Source organism: Culex pipiens, chromosome 2 (assembly GCF_016801865.2).
Source record: "Culex pipiens pallens isolate TS chromosome 2, TS_CPP_V2, whole genome shotgun sequence".
Classification (NCBI taxonomy): Eukaryota; Metazoa; Arthropoda; class Insecta; order Diptera; family Culicidae; genus Culex; species Culex pipiens.
In genome coordinates, this window is record NC_068938.1 from 38,792,981 (window position 1) to 38,809,631 (window position 16,651).

General features: G+C 31.6%; 1 protein-coding gene across 1 annotated transcript in view; it reads left to right on the plus strand.

The window, feature by feature from the left end:
- Positions 1-16,346, plus strand: part of LOC120427353 (dnaJ protein homolog 1-like) — a 124,743-nt gene extending 108,397 nt beyond the window's left edge. Inside the window, exon 6 of the mRNA XM_052709177.1 lies at positions 14,452-16,346. Coding sequence (XP_052565137.1) covers positions 14,452-14,688 — 237 coding nt within the window. The 3' untranslated portion in view covers positions 14,689-16,346. The remainder of the gene's footprint in view (positions 1-14,451) is intronic.
- The last annotated feature ends 305 nt before the right edge of the window (positions 16,347-16,651 follow it).

Consider the following 16,651-nt stretch of genomic DNA (forward strand, 5'->3'; position numbering starts at 1 on the left):
GAAGTGAATTCAAGTGTGTTATCAAGTGCATAATAAACACACGTTAAACATCCTTCAAAAGATTGGCTTAAAATATCCGAGTTTAGGTAGCGGGGTGTAAACTTGACAAGTTGTATGACATTGATACAATTTGTAAACCTAAAATAAAAAAAAATTCAGAAACCGTTATCAAACTCTGTGTGTGTCATTGGGGCACGATTTCGTTTGATCAGTTGAATAAGACCAAAGTTAGACATAACAAGTCATTGTTTTATAATTGGGAAATCCATTGGATTACGGTTATCAATTTAAAAATACGCCCGAACAGGAATTTGTGTTTGTTTTGATAGCTAGAGTATTTTGAACCCATTTTCGGTTGAAATAAGGTTGAATTTACAGAGTCATTCAGTCAGCTACCATACAAACAACTGCTTGTAAATTTGGAGTTACAAGTTTTGTGTCAAATTTGTTGTAATCATGAACAAATTATCAAGAGAACATTTTTAGTTGGTTTTTCGAAAATTCATAAATCGATTTACGAAAAGAATTGATTTTTTTTTTATTTTTCGCTGAATATTTCAAACTTTTTCTGCGAAAAATAAACAAAGAAAGAGCAATTCTCTCAAAAATCTGCCGATTTTGACCATTTTAATTTTTTTATTTGGCTCAAACTTTGTGGGGGCCTTTCCTATGACCTATAGCTATGGCTTCTTTGGTCACAGGGAAGGCCCCCGAAAAGTTTGAAAATAAAATCCATTTCCGGTTTTGGTAAAGAATTGCTCAGGAAGTAAAAAACAATGTCAATTTAAACAAAGAAAGAAAGAAAAATTAAATGAACAAATGGTCGAAAAATAAAAACTGTTAGGAAATGAAGAAATAAATTGTTAATTTACTTAAAAAAAACGGATAATTCTCACAATTTTTAATTTTTTTTTTTTTATATTTCACAATTTTACTCATAAAGTCCCATGTGTTCAAAACAATATTTTGTGATTTTTTTTAAAACACAACTTTTGAGCTTTGATCCAGAAATGGCAAAACAAATTTTGGCAGTGTTGCTATTTTTTAAGTTTAGACATTGGTCGAATATTCACTTAATTTCTCAAAAAGTACTTAACATAAATTTTAATAAAGGTTTTGTTCGAAAAGTTTTGAAGTTTTATTTAAGTTTATCTAAAACTTTAAATATTTGGCCATTAAGTTGCTGAAATATAGCCACAAAAAAATAATACAGGATAAAATGGGTTTTTTTTTGCTATCATTCAAATTAAAGTCAATTTTCAAATACTGATATCTTAGCTACTTTTGTTCCGATTTGAAATGTAAAAAATTGAAACTTCCGTGAAAATATCTGTTCTTACAAATAAAAACGTTACCAGAAAAAATAATAAAAAGTCAAATAAGGCCTTTTCAAATGTTGGTCTTATGATTTGATAATGTCAAAATTGCGGTAAAACAACATTGAATAGATGTTATTTTCTACCATTACAGAAATGGAACTTTTTTGAAAATTTGTGATCTTTTCAATAAAAATAATTTCATATTTAAAAATCAAGCTTAACTTTTCAAAAAGTCTACAAATAATTAATTTGCCTTCTTTCATGGTTTGGATCAATTTTTTTTGTTGAAGTATTTTACTTGAAAAGATCCGAAAATTTCGCAAAAGTTAAAGAAACGAAACATTGAATATCGAACCAACATTCAGTTGAAAATTACTGGCTTAAAAAAACATTTCATTGATTCGAATTCTTTTTGAGGCTCTATCTCAGAAACTAATTTCTAGATTTTAAAATGTTGTATGTATGTATGTATGTATGTATGTATGTATGTATGTATGTATTTGAACCCCCGTCTTTTAAAATTTTAGAGAGAAAAATTCAGAAAATTTCCCCTGCATTCAAAAAAAAAGTGGTGCTTTTCTCTCAAGAAGTATTTTCAAAATGCAAAAAAAAAACAATAAAAAATGAAAATTCATACCTCAAAGTATCTTTATCTTGAAAACGTTTCATTTTATCAACATAAATTGTGAAGTGCTTTTCGAATGCAAATTTGATTTATCTTTTCTATATGATTTTAAACAAAATTTTGTCCAGGTTTTCGGTTTAAAAAAAAACGTTTTTTTTTCAAAAAAAAAATCATATATTCTCAACCAGATTTTGCACCAGAAGGCCCAGAAAATGTCATTTTTAGCCACATTTTTTTTTTAATCTTTCACTTGAGAAATTCTCTGAGAATTCGGTCATTCGATTTTTTTTGTATTTTGTAATCCGGCTGAAACTTTTTTGGTGCCTTCGGTATGCCCAGAGAAGCCATTTTGCATCATTAGTTTGTCCATATAATTTTTCATACAAATTTGGCAGCTGTCCATACAAAAATGATATGTGAAAATTCAAAAATCTGTATCTTTTGAAGGAATTTTTTGATCGATTTTGTTTCTTCGACAAAGTTGTAGGTATGGATATGGACTACACTGAAAAAAAAATGATACACGGTAAAAAAAATTGTGATTTTTTTAATTTCACTTTTTGTCACTAAAACTTGATTTGCAAAAAAAACTATTATTATTTTTTTTTTTTTTTTTTGATATGTTTTAGAGGACATCAAATACCAACTTTTCAGAAATTTCCAGAATGGGCAAAAAATCTTTGACCGAGTTATGATTTTTTGAATCAATACAGATTTTTTCAAAAAGTCGAAATGTTGGTCGCAAAAAAAATTCAACTTCATTTTTCGATGTTAAATCGAATTTGCAATCAAAAAGTACTTTAGTGATTTTTTGATGAAGTGCACCGTTTTCAAGTTAAAGCCATTTTTAGGTAACTTTTTTGAAATTAGTCACAGTTTTTATTTTTTTTAAATGAGTGCCTATGTTTGCCCACCTTTGAAAAAAAAATATTTTTGAAAAGCTCAGAAAATTATCTAAATTTTGCTTTATTGAACTTTGTTGATACGACCCTTAGTTGCTGAGATATTGCCCTGCAAAGGTTAAAAATCAGGAAAATTGATGTTTTCTAAGTCTCACCCAAACAACCCACCATTTTCTAATGTCGATATCTCAGCAACTAATGGTCCGATTTACAATGTTAATATATGAAACATTCGTGAAATTTTCCGATCTTTTCGAAAACAATATTTTCAAAAATTTAAAAATCAAGACTAACAATTCAAAAGTGCGTAATATTGAATGATTAGCCCGTTTGAAATGTTAGTCTTGATTTTAAATTTTTGAAAATATTTTTTTCGAAAAGATCGGAAAATTTCACGAATGTTTCATATTTTGACATTGTAAATCGGATCATTAGTTGCTGAGATATCGACATTAGACAATGGTGGGTTGTTTGGGTATGAATTAGAAAACATCAATTTTCCTGATTTTTAAATAATAAAAAAAAAGTTAAATTAAAAATCACCAAAATTTTTTTTTATCATGTATCATTTTTTTTCAGTGTAGTCCATATCCATACCTACAACTTTGCCCAAGACACCAAATCGATCAAAAAAATCTTTCAAAAGATACAGATTTTTGAATTTTTACATATCATTTTTGTATGGACAGCTGCCAAATTTGTATGGAAAATTATATGAACGAAGTTTCAGCCGGATTAAAAAATACAAAAATTAAAATTGAAGAAAAAAGACCGATTCCGTAGAGAACTGCTCATTTGTTGAGATTGTGGCTCCTTGAAAAATATGTAAAAGACATTATCAATTCATGTTTTTCGTTACAGTTTTAATGAATTGGTACAGATTGACTATTTTATAATGCCGTCCTGCTATTAGCATTGTTATTGAATGACAATCTAACACGCGGTTGACATAATTTTTGTTCCATTTATGGAATATCTTCACTCCCCTGCCGGCCACCTTCCTAACATTTCCAACAAATAGCCCAACAAACCCTAGATCAGATTAAGACCCAACTAGCAGCTAGGGCCACTCCGACTCAGCCTACACCTGTTGACGAGTACCATAAATGTGTTCTCCGCTTAAGGTGTACCCACAATGGAGCGAGCAAAAATCAATCACTTTGCCACGTTGTCGCGTTTGCAGCGAGGCAACATTTTCTGCGGTTCGCAAGCCGATTTTGATTCAAACAATTTAATTCTTCAATTAGTGATACTGCCACTCGATGGATGCTGGACGACAACGTTCGTGGAAGTTGTCCAGCTGGTCTCCACAGTACCATGAGCAGTCGTTGACCGTATTTGGTTGGCTTAGCCGCGTCATGTCCCCCAGCCTGAGTCAAGTTGGGATATTGCTCATATCTCACGACTCGATGGACTCGGTGGCGCGTTGATGGAGTGAACAATTTTAATTGAATTTTGATGCAATGAAGCAGAAAAAAAAGTTAAAATAAAGCAATCACACCATTTTGTAGCCATCATAATTGCACCATTTGAGCCACTTTTGGGCAAACAATCTGCTAGACTGCTACTGCAACCAGATGTCAACGCGAAGCTTTGCGGTCGATCACGCATCTCGAGGGATTTCAAACTCGAAAGTGAAACAAAAAATATGTTACGAGGAATTTGTTAATTGTCAGCACAAATAATTGATTCTGTCCATTTTCGGCTCCAATGACCATTAACGACTGTAAATCTTAACTTTGCATAATGGCAAAAGGGTTCTCTCTCACTTTAAAATTAATTACGGACACACACACACATTTGTACCCTCAGCACGTTTGGTGTTTGGTGTCACCGGCCATCAGTGCTCTCGGTGCAGGCCAGCAGTGTTGTTCTGGTCTGAAGAGATTAATGGTTCACCAGAGGGCTAATGATCACGGCACTCCTTAATCTTGATTGCTGCTCTCCCCCTCTTAAGAGATTTATTGTTTCTTTCATACTTTGCTGCATTATTATGTCCATCACCGGCGTGTCACACTCTGTAGAAACTTAGTTGAAGTTTTGTTGCATTCTTTGCTTAATTTGCCTCACAATTCTAGAGATTTTTTGAAAAGGTCCTATAAAATATTGTCTTTCATATTTTTATAGGACCTTTTCAAAAAATATTCTAGAATTATTTTTTAACCAATTTTCAATAAAATAGATAAATGAGTAGAATATTCAATTCAATGCAAATTTCAATAAATTTGATTACAATTCTTCCAAAAATGTAAATTAGTACCTCCCATGCTCGCGAAATAGGTGACACTTCAAATTTAAGCAGCTCAGCAATTCTCCACGAAAACTAGAAATGGATTTATTTGTATTTCAATATTTGAAGAATGAAAAAGTTTAAAAAAAATCAGATTACAGGACACGGTTTCAACATTTGAATGAAATAAAGTGTTTTAAAATGCATTATACACCTGTCCAGTTGTTTTGCAATTATAAGTTTCCAAAATTTCTAAGTATTGACGAAAATTTTTATATTTTCAGATTTTCTAAATCATTTGGTTAACTTTGATATTTTTTCAGGGATAGAAAAATGCAACTTTTATAAACTTTGAGAACGATCGAAAAAATGCACTTAATTTTTTAAATGCGTGATGGGATTTGAAATCAAAAAATACTTTACTGGAATTTTGATAAAGTGCAACGTTTTTTAAGGTAATTACACTTAAAATTTGATTTTAAGACATTTTGTTTTTTTTTCAATAGCCTGAAATACTTTTTCCAAAGGTTTAGAGAATTTCCTTTTAATTCATCTGAACTTTTAATGATTAGATTTCTAGTTGCTTAAATAAAAAAAAACATTCGTAAAATTTTCCGATCTTTCGAAAACAATATTTTCAAAAAAATTAAATCAAGACTAACATTTCAAAAGGGCCAAACATTCAATATTAAGCCCTTTTAAAATGTTAGTCTTGGTTTAAAATTTTTGAAATGTTTTTTTTTCGAAAAAATCGGAAAATTTCACGACTGTTTCATATTTTTACATTGTAAATCGCAGGGCTGTGGAGTCGGAGTCGGAGTCGGAGCCGGAGTCGGTGGAGTCGGGTCTTTTTGGGGACCTGGAGTCGGAGTCGGAGTCGGAGTCGTCAAAATTCGAACAGCTGGAGTCGGAGTCGGAGCCGGAGTCGGCTAAATTTTATTAGCTGGAGTCGGAGTCGGAGTCGGAGCCGAAAAATTCTGATAACCCGGAGTTGGAGTCGGAGTTATCCTAAATTTAACACTCGGGTGAGTTTTCAAAAAGCCGTATGAGCCATTGGTAAACAAAGCCCTTTTTGCATCGGTATTCGACCTACTTATGATAAACCAATTTCAAAAATGCTTGAGATTGTTCATTTACACGTCCTTCAAGTGCCCTAAACTAAAAACAAATGAAAAATTGTTTCAATTTGAAGAAAAACGAAAATTAGTGTCGGAGGTCGTGATGGCTCTTACGGCTTTTTGAAAACTCACCCGAGAACAAAAAAAATATGATTTTTTTATTTTTCAATATTTGCTATAAAACAGCTTAATTTACAATACTTATATATTTTTAATTGTTTTTCTAGTCGCATGCGCTGCGTTGCAATTTTTCATTTTTTAGAGATCTATGGTCACTAAATGATAACCTGTTAATCAGCTCTTACCCAAGTATGTAGTATCATCATAACTCAAAAAAATAGTAACAATATTGGTTCTGTAGTCAGAAATATTTAATTGATTTTTGACAGCTTTCTTTTGCCTAAAATTATGAACCCTTTCAATTAAAATTTGAACAAATTTAATCTTGTTCTTTCTGAAAAAATACACACACAGTCATCTTTTAAACCGATAGCGAATGTCTTGGAGGTTTTTTAAGTATATCAATTTTCAGGAAAAAAGTTACGAGGTACATAAAAAGATAAAAAATAATAATCACTATTTATGCAAATCGGAAAAAAAAAATCACTGACAGTATACCTCTTCCAATAAATAATGCACATTTTGTTTAAAACTAACTACAACAAAATTGAATTGTCACACTCGAAATATTTGAAACTGAAAAAAAAATCTAAAAGGTTGCAACCAGTTTTGAGACAATCATTGAATATTTAAAATATATCGATTATCTTAAAGTTTACTACTTCTCTTATTTTCGTTGAAAAAATCTCATGATTTCAGGATAGGATAGAATTTCAAGATACAAAAAATGTATAGAAAAATGATAGAATTTTAATTTATATTTCGAATTTTAATCAAAATGATCAGAATCAAAATATTATTCCACCGGTAAGAATTTTCTTATACTGTTTGTCCCACGCCAATATGACGGAAGGTGATTATTGCAACTAAATGTACCTAAAAAAAATTCTTGGAAATGTAGGTTAAGGATCCTTTGGAAATATCCGTGACCTAGAAAATATTTTACCTGTGTATTTTTGTTTATTCCCCAATTCTAAGTTTTTTCATATATTTTGATGGAGGTGCGACCATACATAAAGCTTCGTTTTAAGTGAAGATTCAAGATGTATTGTGCGCCTCCTTTTAAATATATAGAAAATTTTCAAATTAATATAAATCCATAATCTCTAGGTAAAATATTTTCTAGGTCACGGATATTAAAAAAGACAGCCTTACCACGAAGATTTTTCTTAGATACATTGATTTGTAATAATAATCTTCTTCAGGCATGGCGTGATGTCCATGGACCTCTTAAAAAATTCAATGGAGCTTAAAAAAAAGTTGCGTTTAAAAATGTTATTTGAAAAAAAAAACAAGGTGACTAGCAAGTCACCTTCTTCTTATAAATGCCACCCTAAAAGTGAGCAAATTGAATTTATTTGGTAAATCGATCATTAAGACCAGCTTCCTTTTAATAGTCATTAAAAAATAATAAAAATGTAATATTTTAGCTTTTAATACATTTTATGAAAATTTAAGGTAAAGTTAATGAATCCAAATTGATTTACCAAACTGTTCTGAAAATGCCTTCAAAACTGGAGGTATTTTTTTTATTTCTGTTTCAACAACGTATATAACTTGTAAAACAAGAAACTTTTTTTTCCGTTTTTTCCACTTAGAGAGTTTTTAAATAATCCTATTTATCAATGTTTTCGAAATAATAGTTAACTTACTTTTGAAACATTTAAAATTATGTGGAGTCGGAGTTGGAGTCGGAGCCAACCATTTTTTGAAAGCTGGAGTCGGAGTCGGCTAGAGTTGGTAGGCCGGAGTTGGAGTCGGAGTCGGAGTCGGTTGGAGCTGAAAGCCGGAGCTGGAGTCGGAGTCGGAGTCGGCTAATCTCAGAAAGCCGGAGTCGGAGTCGCTTGAAATATGACCCGACTCCGCAGCCCTGGTTCGGACCATTAGTTGCTGAGATATCGACATTAGAAAATGGTGTTTGGGTGAGACTTAGAAAACATCAATTTTCCTGTTTTTAATAACTTGCAAGGCAATATCTCAGCAGCTAAGAGTCGTATCAACAAAGTTCAAAAAGCAAAATGTAAAGAAATGGGCATGGGCACTAATTTAAAAAAAAAATGAAAGACTGCGACTATTTTCAAAAAAGTCACCTTAAAATGGATTAAACTTGAAAACAGTGCATTTAATCAAAATTTCAGTACAGTACTTTTTGATTGCAAATTTGATTTTCAATTTTTTTTCGATCAGTTTTGATTAAAAAATTCATAACTCGGTCAAAGATTTTTTGCAAAACCTGGGAATTTCTGGCATTTGATTTCGTCTAAAAGATATAAAAAATAAAAAAAAATAAAAAAGTGTTTTTTTTGCAAAACAAGTTTTAGTGAAAAAAAAGTTTAATTAAAAAATCACCAAAATTTGTTTTACCGTGTATCAGTTTTTTTCAGTGCAGTCCGTATCCATACCTACAACTTTGCCGAAGGCACCAAATCGATTAAAAAAATCCTTCAAAAGATACAGATTTTTGAATTTCCATACATCAATGTTGTATGGATAATTATATGGACAAACTAATGATGCAAAATGGCTTCTTTGGGCATACCGAAGGCACCAAAAAAGTTTCAGTCGGATTCAAAAATACAAAAAATTAAAATCCTAAAAAAAAGACCGATTTCGTAGAGATTTGCTCAAATAAAAAACAAATTTGTATTTATACGTAAAATTTTGTGTTTTCTATAAAAATAAAAATGTTTTATTTTTATTTTTAAGCCTAACATTTGAGAACGACTTAAGATGTAAAATAAGATTTTGATAATATAAATAATATTACCTACCTTTATAAATGTGTAAATTTACATTTTTCTTATGTAATTAAAATAATTCCACAGAGATTGCGATTAAATTACATCGAAATGATTTCATATTTTACCATAAAAATGTTCATCATTTAAAAGAATCTTAAGTTACCGTAAACCGGGGTGACTTTGATAGGATTTCAACTTGTTTTTAGAATATTTTCCAACAGGTAAGGCATTTTGTTTTTTTTTTCAATAGCCTGAAATACTTTTTCCAAAGGTTTAGAGAATTTCCTTTTAATTCATCTGAACTTTTAATGATTAGATTTCTAGTTGCTTAAATAAAAAAAAACATTCGTAAAATTTTCCGATCTTTCGAAAACAATATTTTCAAAAAAATTAAATCAAGACTAACATTTCAAAAGGGCCAAACATTCAATATTAAGCCCTTTTAAAATGTTAGTCTTGGTTTAAAATTTTTGAAATGTTTTTTTTTCGAAAAAATCGGAAAATTTCACGACTGTTTCATATTTTTACATTGTAAATCGCAGGGCTGTGGAGTCGGAGTCGGAGTCGGAGCCGGAGTCGGTGGAGTCGGGTCTTTTTGGGGACCTGGAGTCGGAGTCGGAGTCGGAGTCGTCAAAATTCGAACAGCTGGAGTCGGAGTCGGAGCCGGAGTCGGCTAAATTTTATTAGCTGGAGTCGGAGTCGGAGTCGGAGCCGAAAAATTCTGATAACCCGGAGTTGGAGTCGGAGTTATCCTAAATTTAACACTCGGGTGAGTTTTCAAAAAGCCGTATGAGCCATTGGTAAACAAAGCCCTTTTTGCATCGGTATTCGACCTACTTATGATAAACCAATTTCAAAAATGCTTGAGATTGTTCATTTACACGTCCTTCAAGTGCCCTAAACTAAAAACAAATGAAAAATTGTTTCAATTTGAAGAAAAACGAAAATTAGTGTCGGAGGTCGTGATGGCTCTTACGGCTTTTTGAAAACTCACCCGAGAACAAAAAAAATATGATTTTTTTATTTTTCAATATTTGCTATAAAACAGCTTAATTTACAATACTTATATATTTTTAATTGTTTTTCTAGTCGCATGCGCTGCGTTGCAATTTTTCATTTTTTAGAGATCTATGGTCACTAAATGATAACCTGTTAATCAGCTCTTACCCAAGTATGTAGTATCATCATAACTCAAAAAAATAGTAACAATATTGGTTCTGTAGTCAGAAATATTTAATTGATTTTTGACAGCTTTCTTTTGCCTAAAATTATGAACCCTTTCAATTAAAATTTGAACAAATTTAATCTTGTTCTTTCTGAAAAAATACACACACAGTCATCTTTTAAACCGATAGCGAATGTCTTGGAGGTTTTTTAAGTATATCAATTTTCAGGAAAAAAGTTACGAGGTACATAAAAAGATAAAAAATAATAATCACTATTTATGCAAATCGGAAAAAAAAAATCACTGACAGTATACCTCTTCCAATAAATAATGCACATTTTGTTTAAAACTAACTACAACAAAATTGAATTGTCACACTCGAAATATTTGAAACTGAAAAAAAAATCTAAAAGGTTGCAACCAGTTTTGAGACAATCATTGAATATTTAAAATATATCGATTATCTTAAAGTTTACTACTTCTCTTATTTTCGTTGAAAAAATCTCATGATTTCAGGATAGGATAGAATTTCAAGATACAAAAAATGTATAGAAAAATGATAGAATTTTAATTTATATTTCGAATTTTAATCAAAATGATCAGAATCAAAATATTATTCCACCGGTAAGAATTTTCTTATACTGTTTGTCCCACGCCAATATGACGGAAGGTGATTATTGCAACTAAATGTACCTAAAAAAAATTCTTGGAAATGTAGGTTAAGGATCCTTTGGAAATATCCGTGACCTAGAAAATATTTTACCTGTGTATTTTTGTTTATTCCCCAATTCTAAGTTTTTTCATATATTTTGATGGAGGTGCGACCATACATAAAGCTTCGTTTTAAGTGAAGATTCAAGATGTATTGTGCGCCTCCTTTTAAATATATAGAAAATTTTCAAATTAATATAAATCCATAATCTCTAGGTAAAATATTTTCTAGGTCACGGATATTAAAAAAGACAGCCTTACCACGAAGATTTTTCTTAGATACATTGATTTGTAATAATAATCTTCTTCAGGCATGGCGTGATGTCCATGGACCTCTTAAAAAATTCAATGGAGCTTAAAAAAAAGTTGCGTTTAAAAATGTTATTTGAAAAAAAAAACAAGGTGACTAGCAAGTCACCTTCTTCTTATAAATGCCACCCTAAAAGTGAGCAAATTGAATTTATTTGGTAAATCGATCATTAAGACCAGCTTCCTTTTAATAGTCATTAAAAAATAATAAAAATGTAATATTTTAGCTTTTAATACATTTTATGAAAATTTAAGGTAAAGTTAATGAATCCAAATTGATTTACCAAACTGTTCTGAAAATGCCTTCAAAACTGGAGGTATTTTTTTTATTTCTGTTTCAACAACGTATATAACTTGTAAAACAAGAAACTTTTTTTTCCGTTTTTTCCACTTAGAGAGTTTTTAAATAATCCTATTTATCAATGTTTTCGAAATAATAGTTAACTTACTTTTGAAACATTTAAAATTATGTGGAGTCGGAGTTGGAGTCGGAGCCAACCATTTTTTGAAAGCTGGAGTCGGAGTCGGCTAGAGTTGGTAGGCCGGAGTTGGAGTCGGAGTCGGAGTCGGTTGGAGCTGAAAGCCGGAGCTGGAGTCGGAGTCGGAGTCGGCTAATCTCAGAAAGCCGGAGTCGGAGTCGCTTGAAATATGACCCGACTCCGCAGCCCTGGTTCGGACCATTAGTTGCTGAGATATCGACATTAGAAAATGGTGTTTGGGTGAGACTTAGAAAACATCAATTTTCCTGTTTTTAATAACTTGCAAGGCAATATCTCAGCAGCTAAGAGTCGTATCAACAAAGTTCAAAAAGCAAAATGTAAAGAAATGGGCATGGGCACTAATTTAAAAAAAAAATGAAAGACTGCGACTATTTTCAAAAAAGTCACCTTAAAATGGATTAAACTTGAAAACAGTGCATTTAATCAAAATTTCAGTACAGTACTTTTTGATTGCAAATTTGATTTTCAATTTTTTTTCGATCAGTTTTGATTAAAAAATTCATAACTCGGTCAAAGATTTTTTGCAAAACCTGGGAATTTCTGGCATTTGATTTCGTCTAAAAGATATAAAAAATAAAAAAAAATAAAAAAGTGTTTTTTTTGCAAAACAAGTTTTAGTGAAAAAAAAGTTTAATTAAAAAATCACCAAAATTTGTTTTACCGTGTATCAGTTTTTTTCAGTGCAGTCCGTATCCATACCTACAACTTTGCCGAAGGCACCAAATCGATTAAAAAAATCCTTCAAAAGATACAGATTTTTGAATTTCCATACATCAATGTTGTATGGATAATTATATGGACAAACTAATGATGCAAAATGGCTTCTTTGGGCATACCGAAGGCACCAAAAAAGTTTCAGTCGGATTCAAAAATACAAAAAATTAAAATCCTAAAAAAAAGACCGATTTCGTAGAGATTTGCTCAAATAAAAAACAAATTTGTATTTATACGTAAAATTTTGTGTTTTCTATAAAAATAAAAATGTTTTATTTTTATTTTTAAGCCTAACATTTGAGAACGACTTAAGATGTAAAATAAGATTTTGATAATATAAATAATATTACCTACCTTTATAAATGTGTAAATTTACATTTTTCTTATGTAATTAAAATAATTCCACAGAGATTGCGATTAAATTACATCGAAATGATTTCATATTTTACCATAAAAATGTTCATCATTTAAAAGAATCTTAAGTTACCGTAAACCGGGGTGACTTTGATAGGATTTCAACTTGTTTTTAGAATATTTTCCAACAGGTAAGGTTTTTCTCAAGATTCTTATTTTTAAAACATGTACTGGGGTAGGCCACACAAAGTCCAAGAACTATTTCGGAAAAAAGTTTTTTCAATAATGTTTAGAAAAATAGTTACGTTAAAAATTCTTAGTTTTAATTCCGGGGTGACTTTGATAGTCATAGTTTTTCTTGTTAAAATCATATTTAAGATGTTCAAACTTTATTTTTACGCTAAATGTACCATCACTTAAGTAGCTGATATAGTTTTTAAGAAAAAAAAATCAATGTTTATATTTAGTTAACTAAGGGTATAAGCTTTTTAGCAAACTACATATAAATTTTAGGTAAAATTGTTAAAAAGTCGGCATTTTGCCTGAAATTTGTTTAAACTAGTTTTGTTTATAAAATAGTCGTTTTTTATTACATTTTATACTGAATTCGAAGCACGAATCACAAGTTTTCACATTTTACATGAAATTTGTTCAACTGAAATTGCCTATAAATTTGGAGATTTTTTTTTAAATTGTGTTTCAAAAACACATATTATTTATTATTAACAAACTTGTTTAACCTTCTCCTAGTGGAAAATTGTCCAAAGAATCCGAAAATTCATTCTGTTTTTCGATCAAAAATCATGTTCATTGAGAAAATCATGACACTTTGAGAAGTTTCAAATAATGATTTTCATCAACATTTTCTAAACTATAGTTAACTAACTTTTTAAACTTGTCAAAATTTTATGAAAAGTTCTTCTTGAGGTACTTTGAACACTTCTCTACCACGGTCAGTATGTTTCTAAATCATTCCTTGCGTAATTTAATTGTACTCTTCATTCTGCGGAAAAATCGCAAACCTATCAAAGTCACCCCGGCTATCAAAGTCACCCCGTTTTACAGTACATAAAAAGCCAAAAAAAAAAAATTTGCGTGTAATTTATTTATTTAAATAAGGCCATTGCACAGTGATCCACATTGCAAAATTAAGTGGAAAATGGGTTTTCCGAAAAAAAATTATGTTTTGGAGCTTTAGTGTCTTCAGAAGAGTTGTTGCAAAAATGAAAGGGTCAACTATTGGTTTGGTTGAAAATTAGGGTGGTTCACAAATAGCGTGATTTAAAAATTTAACTTTTCAGGAATAATGTAATTTAGAATACATTGGATAACTCCTGTGAATTTTCAGTTAAAATGAAGACTTATAATCATTCTACAAATTATGATAGGAAATTAATCATGATTTGTAAAATGTTTCTTCAAAAATCATGAAGAGAACAATTTCTTGATTGATGCATTCTGAATTAAAATTTCAATATTTTTTGAATATTTCTAAAATTAATTTTAAGAAAAATAAACGTACAAACATTTTTTTGCATATTTGCCTTCCTCACTGACATGTATCTCAGATATTTTGATAAAAATGGTGTCCGTATCCACCAACCAACAAATTAACAACCAATTTCTTCTTCCTCCCCCTACAGGCCCTGTGCGGCGTGATCTTCGAGGTGCCCACGATGACGGGCGAGAAGCTGCGGATCAGCACCAAGCAGGAGATTATCAAGCCGAACACGGTCAAGCGGATCCAGGGCTACGGGCTGCCCTTCCCGAAGGAACCGTCCCGCAAGGGTGACCTGCTGGTGGCATTTGACATCAAATTCCCCGACAAGCTGACGTCGTCGGAGAAGGAACTGCTGAACGACATGCTGCCAAACTCCTAGTTTGGTGCATTTCAACACCCCGATCCCCTTTCCCGCAAAACAAAAACAAACAAAACTTAAGCGCTGTTGTAGTCTTTCTGCGATTTTTATTTTTGCCTTCCTCACCTTACTGAGGAAAGGCTATAAAATCACTCGAAAACTGAACTTCTCAATTAGCCCTCCTAGACCCAGCTTCATGTATACCTATCGACTCAGAATCAAATTCTGAGCAAATGTCTGTGTGTGTGGTGGGATGTTGATCAAAAAATTGTCACTCGATTATCTCAACATTGGCTTAACCGATTTTGTCCGTTTTGGCGTCATTCGATCCGTCTTGGGGTCCCATAAGTCGGTATTAAAAATTATGCAGTTTAGTTAAGTACTTCAAAAGTTATGCTAAAAAAACGATTTTAACAAAAGTCCGGAAGATTGTAAAAAGGGTGGTTTTTGTAAGAAAACCCGGCATGTTATACATTTTTAGAAAGGTATTTAAAAGACCTTTCCAACGCGTCCAAGACATTGAAGATCTGACAACCCTATCAAAAGTTATTACCAATTAAGTGTTATTTATGTACTTTTTGGAAGCCGGATCTCGGATATCATGATGAAAACGTTGTCCGGATCTATCATGCGACCTATCGTTGAACAGGTAATCAAAAGACCTTTCCAACGCGTCCAAAACATTGAAAATCTGACAACCCTATCAAAAGTTATAAGCACTTAAGTGTTATTTATGCACTTTTTGGAGGCCGGATCTCAGATATTTTGATGAAAACGTTGTCCAAATATATCATGCGACCTATCTTTGGATAGGTAATTAAAAAGCCTTTCCAACGGGCACAAATTGAATTGGAGATTTGACTACTCTATCATAAGTTGTAAGCACATAAGTGCCCTGAAATAATAATGAGATGAAATTGATAGAACACTTAAAGGTCCGCCCTATTTTGGATAGCATTACCTTTTAAATGTGAGGAAGGCACCAACCACCTAAGGGTGGATTAAGTAACGTTTTTTACTCCTGTTGTAACTCTGTTGTCCTTTCCTGCCACAAAGCAACAACATAATACTGACACTCATTTTACGTTTATTTGTGTAAAATTTTAATTTTAAACTGTATGTTAATTTATTTTGCTCGTAATCAAGATGTATATGCAAGAGGCCGTATTTTATCCATTTTTATCTGTAAATATTAACAGTTCCATTTAATTTTGTTTATTGCTTGCTCACTGACGCGCGCGTTCCGTTCGCACACACAAATGAGAAAAAAAAAAACAGGAATTTATTAAAAATTGCATTAAGCAAATTTGTACTCGAGGTCGCCGCTTCACTAAAATCCATCCCAACCCATTTCCGGTTGAAACAATTAATAAAATTTTCACTTTATGTTGCTGCTACAGCAGCAGCAGCAATCCCAACAAAGTATGATGATATTAAAATTCACACACCCACAAATTCGCCCCTGAAACACACGGCAGCTTGTGCCACAACTACCAGCTCCAGAGTAGGATTTTTGACCCGGAGAAGATAAACAACAACAAAAACAACTACCTATTTAAATAACAAAACTGATGACGAATGATGGTAATGATTGTTATTATTTAAATCAAACTCGCGTTATCTGATTCTTGGAAATATATATATTCTACTATACAAACAAACAATCGTGTCGGTCCGTATTGATGTTCGGTTCCTTTGTTTATTTGGTTTAGATATCACACTGCCCTACTTGTGCACGCTAGAATAAGCAATTTATTTATTTGATTTTATATCAATGGAATTTAAGCAACGTGTTCGTGAGCATTTCTCTATTAAATCAGCCGATTTCGTGAATTTTTATCTTTTATATTTTTTTTATTTGGCTCAAACTTTTTGAGGACCTTCCCTATGACGAAAGAAGCAATTTTTGTCACTTGTGTTTATCCATACAAGGCTCGATACAATTTTGGCAGCTGTTCAAACTAAAATGGTACGTAAATTTTCG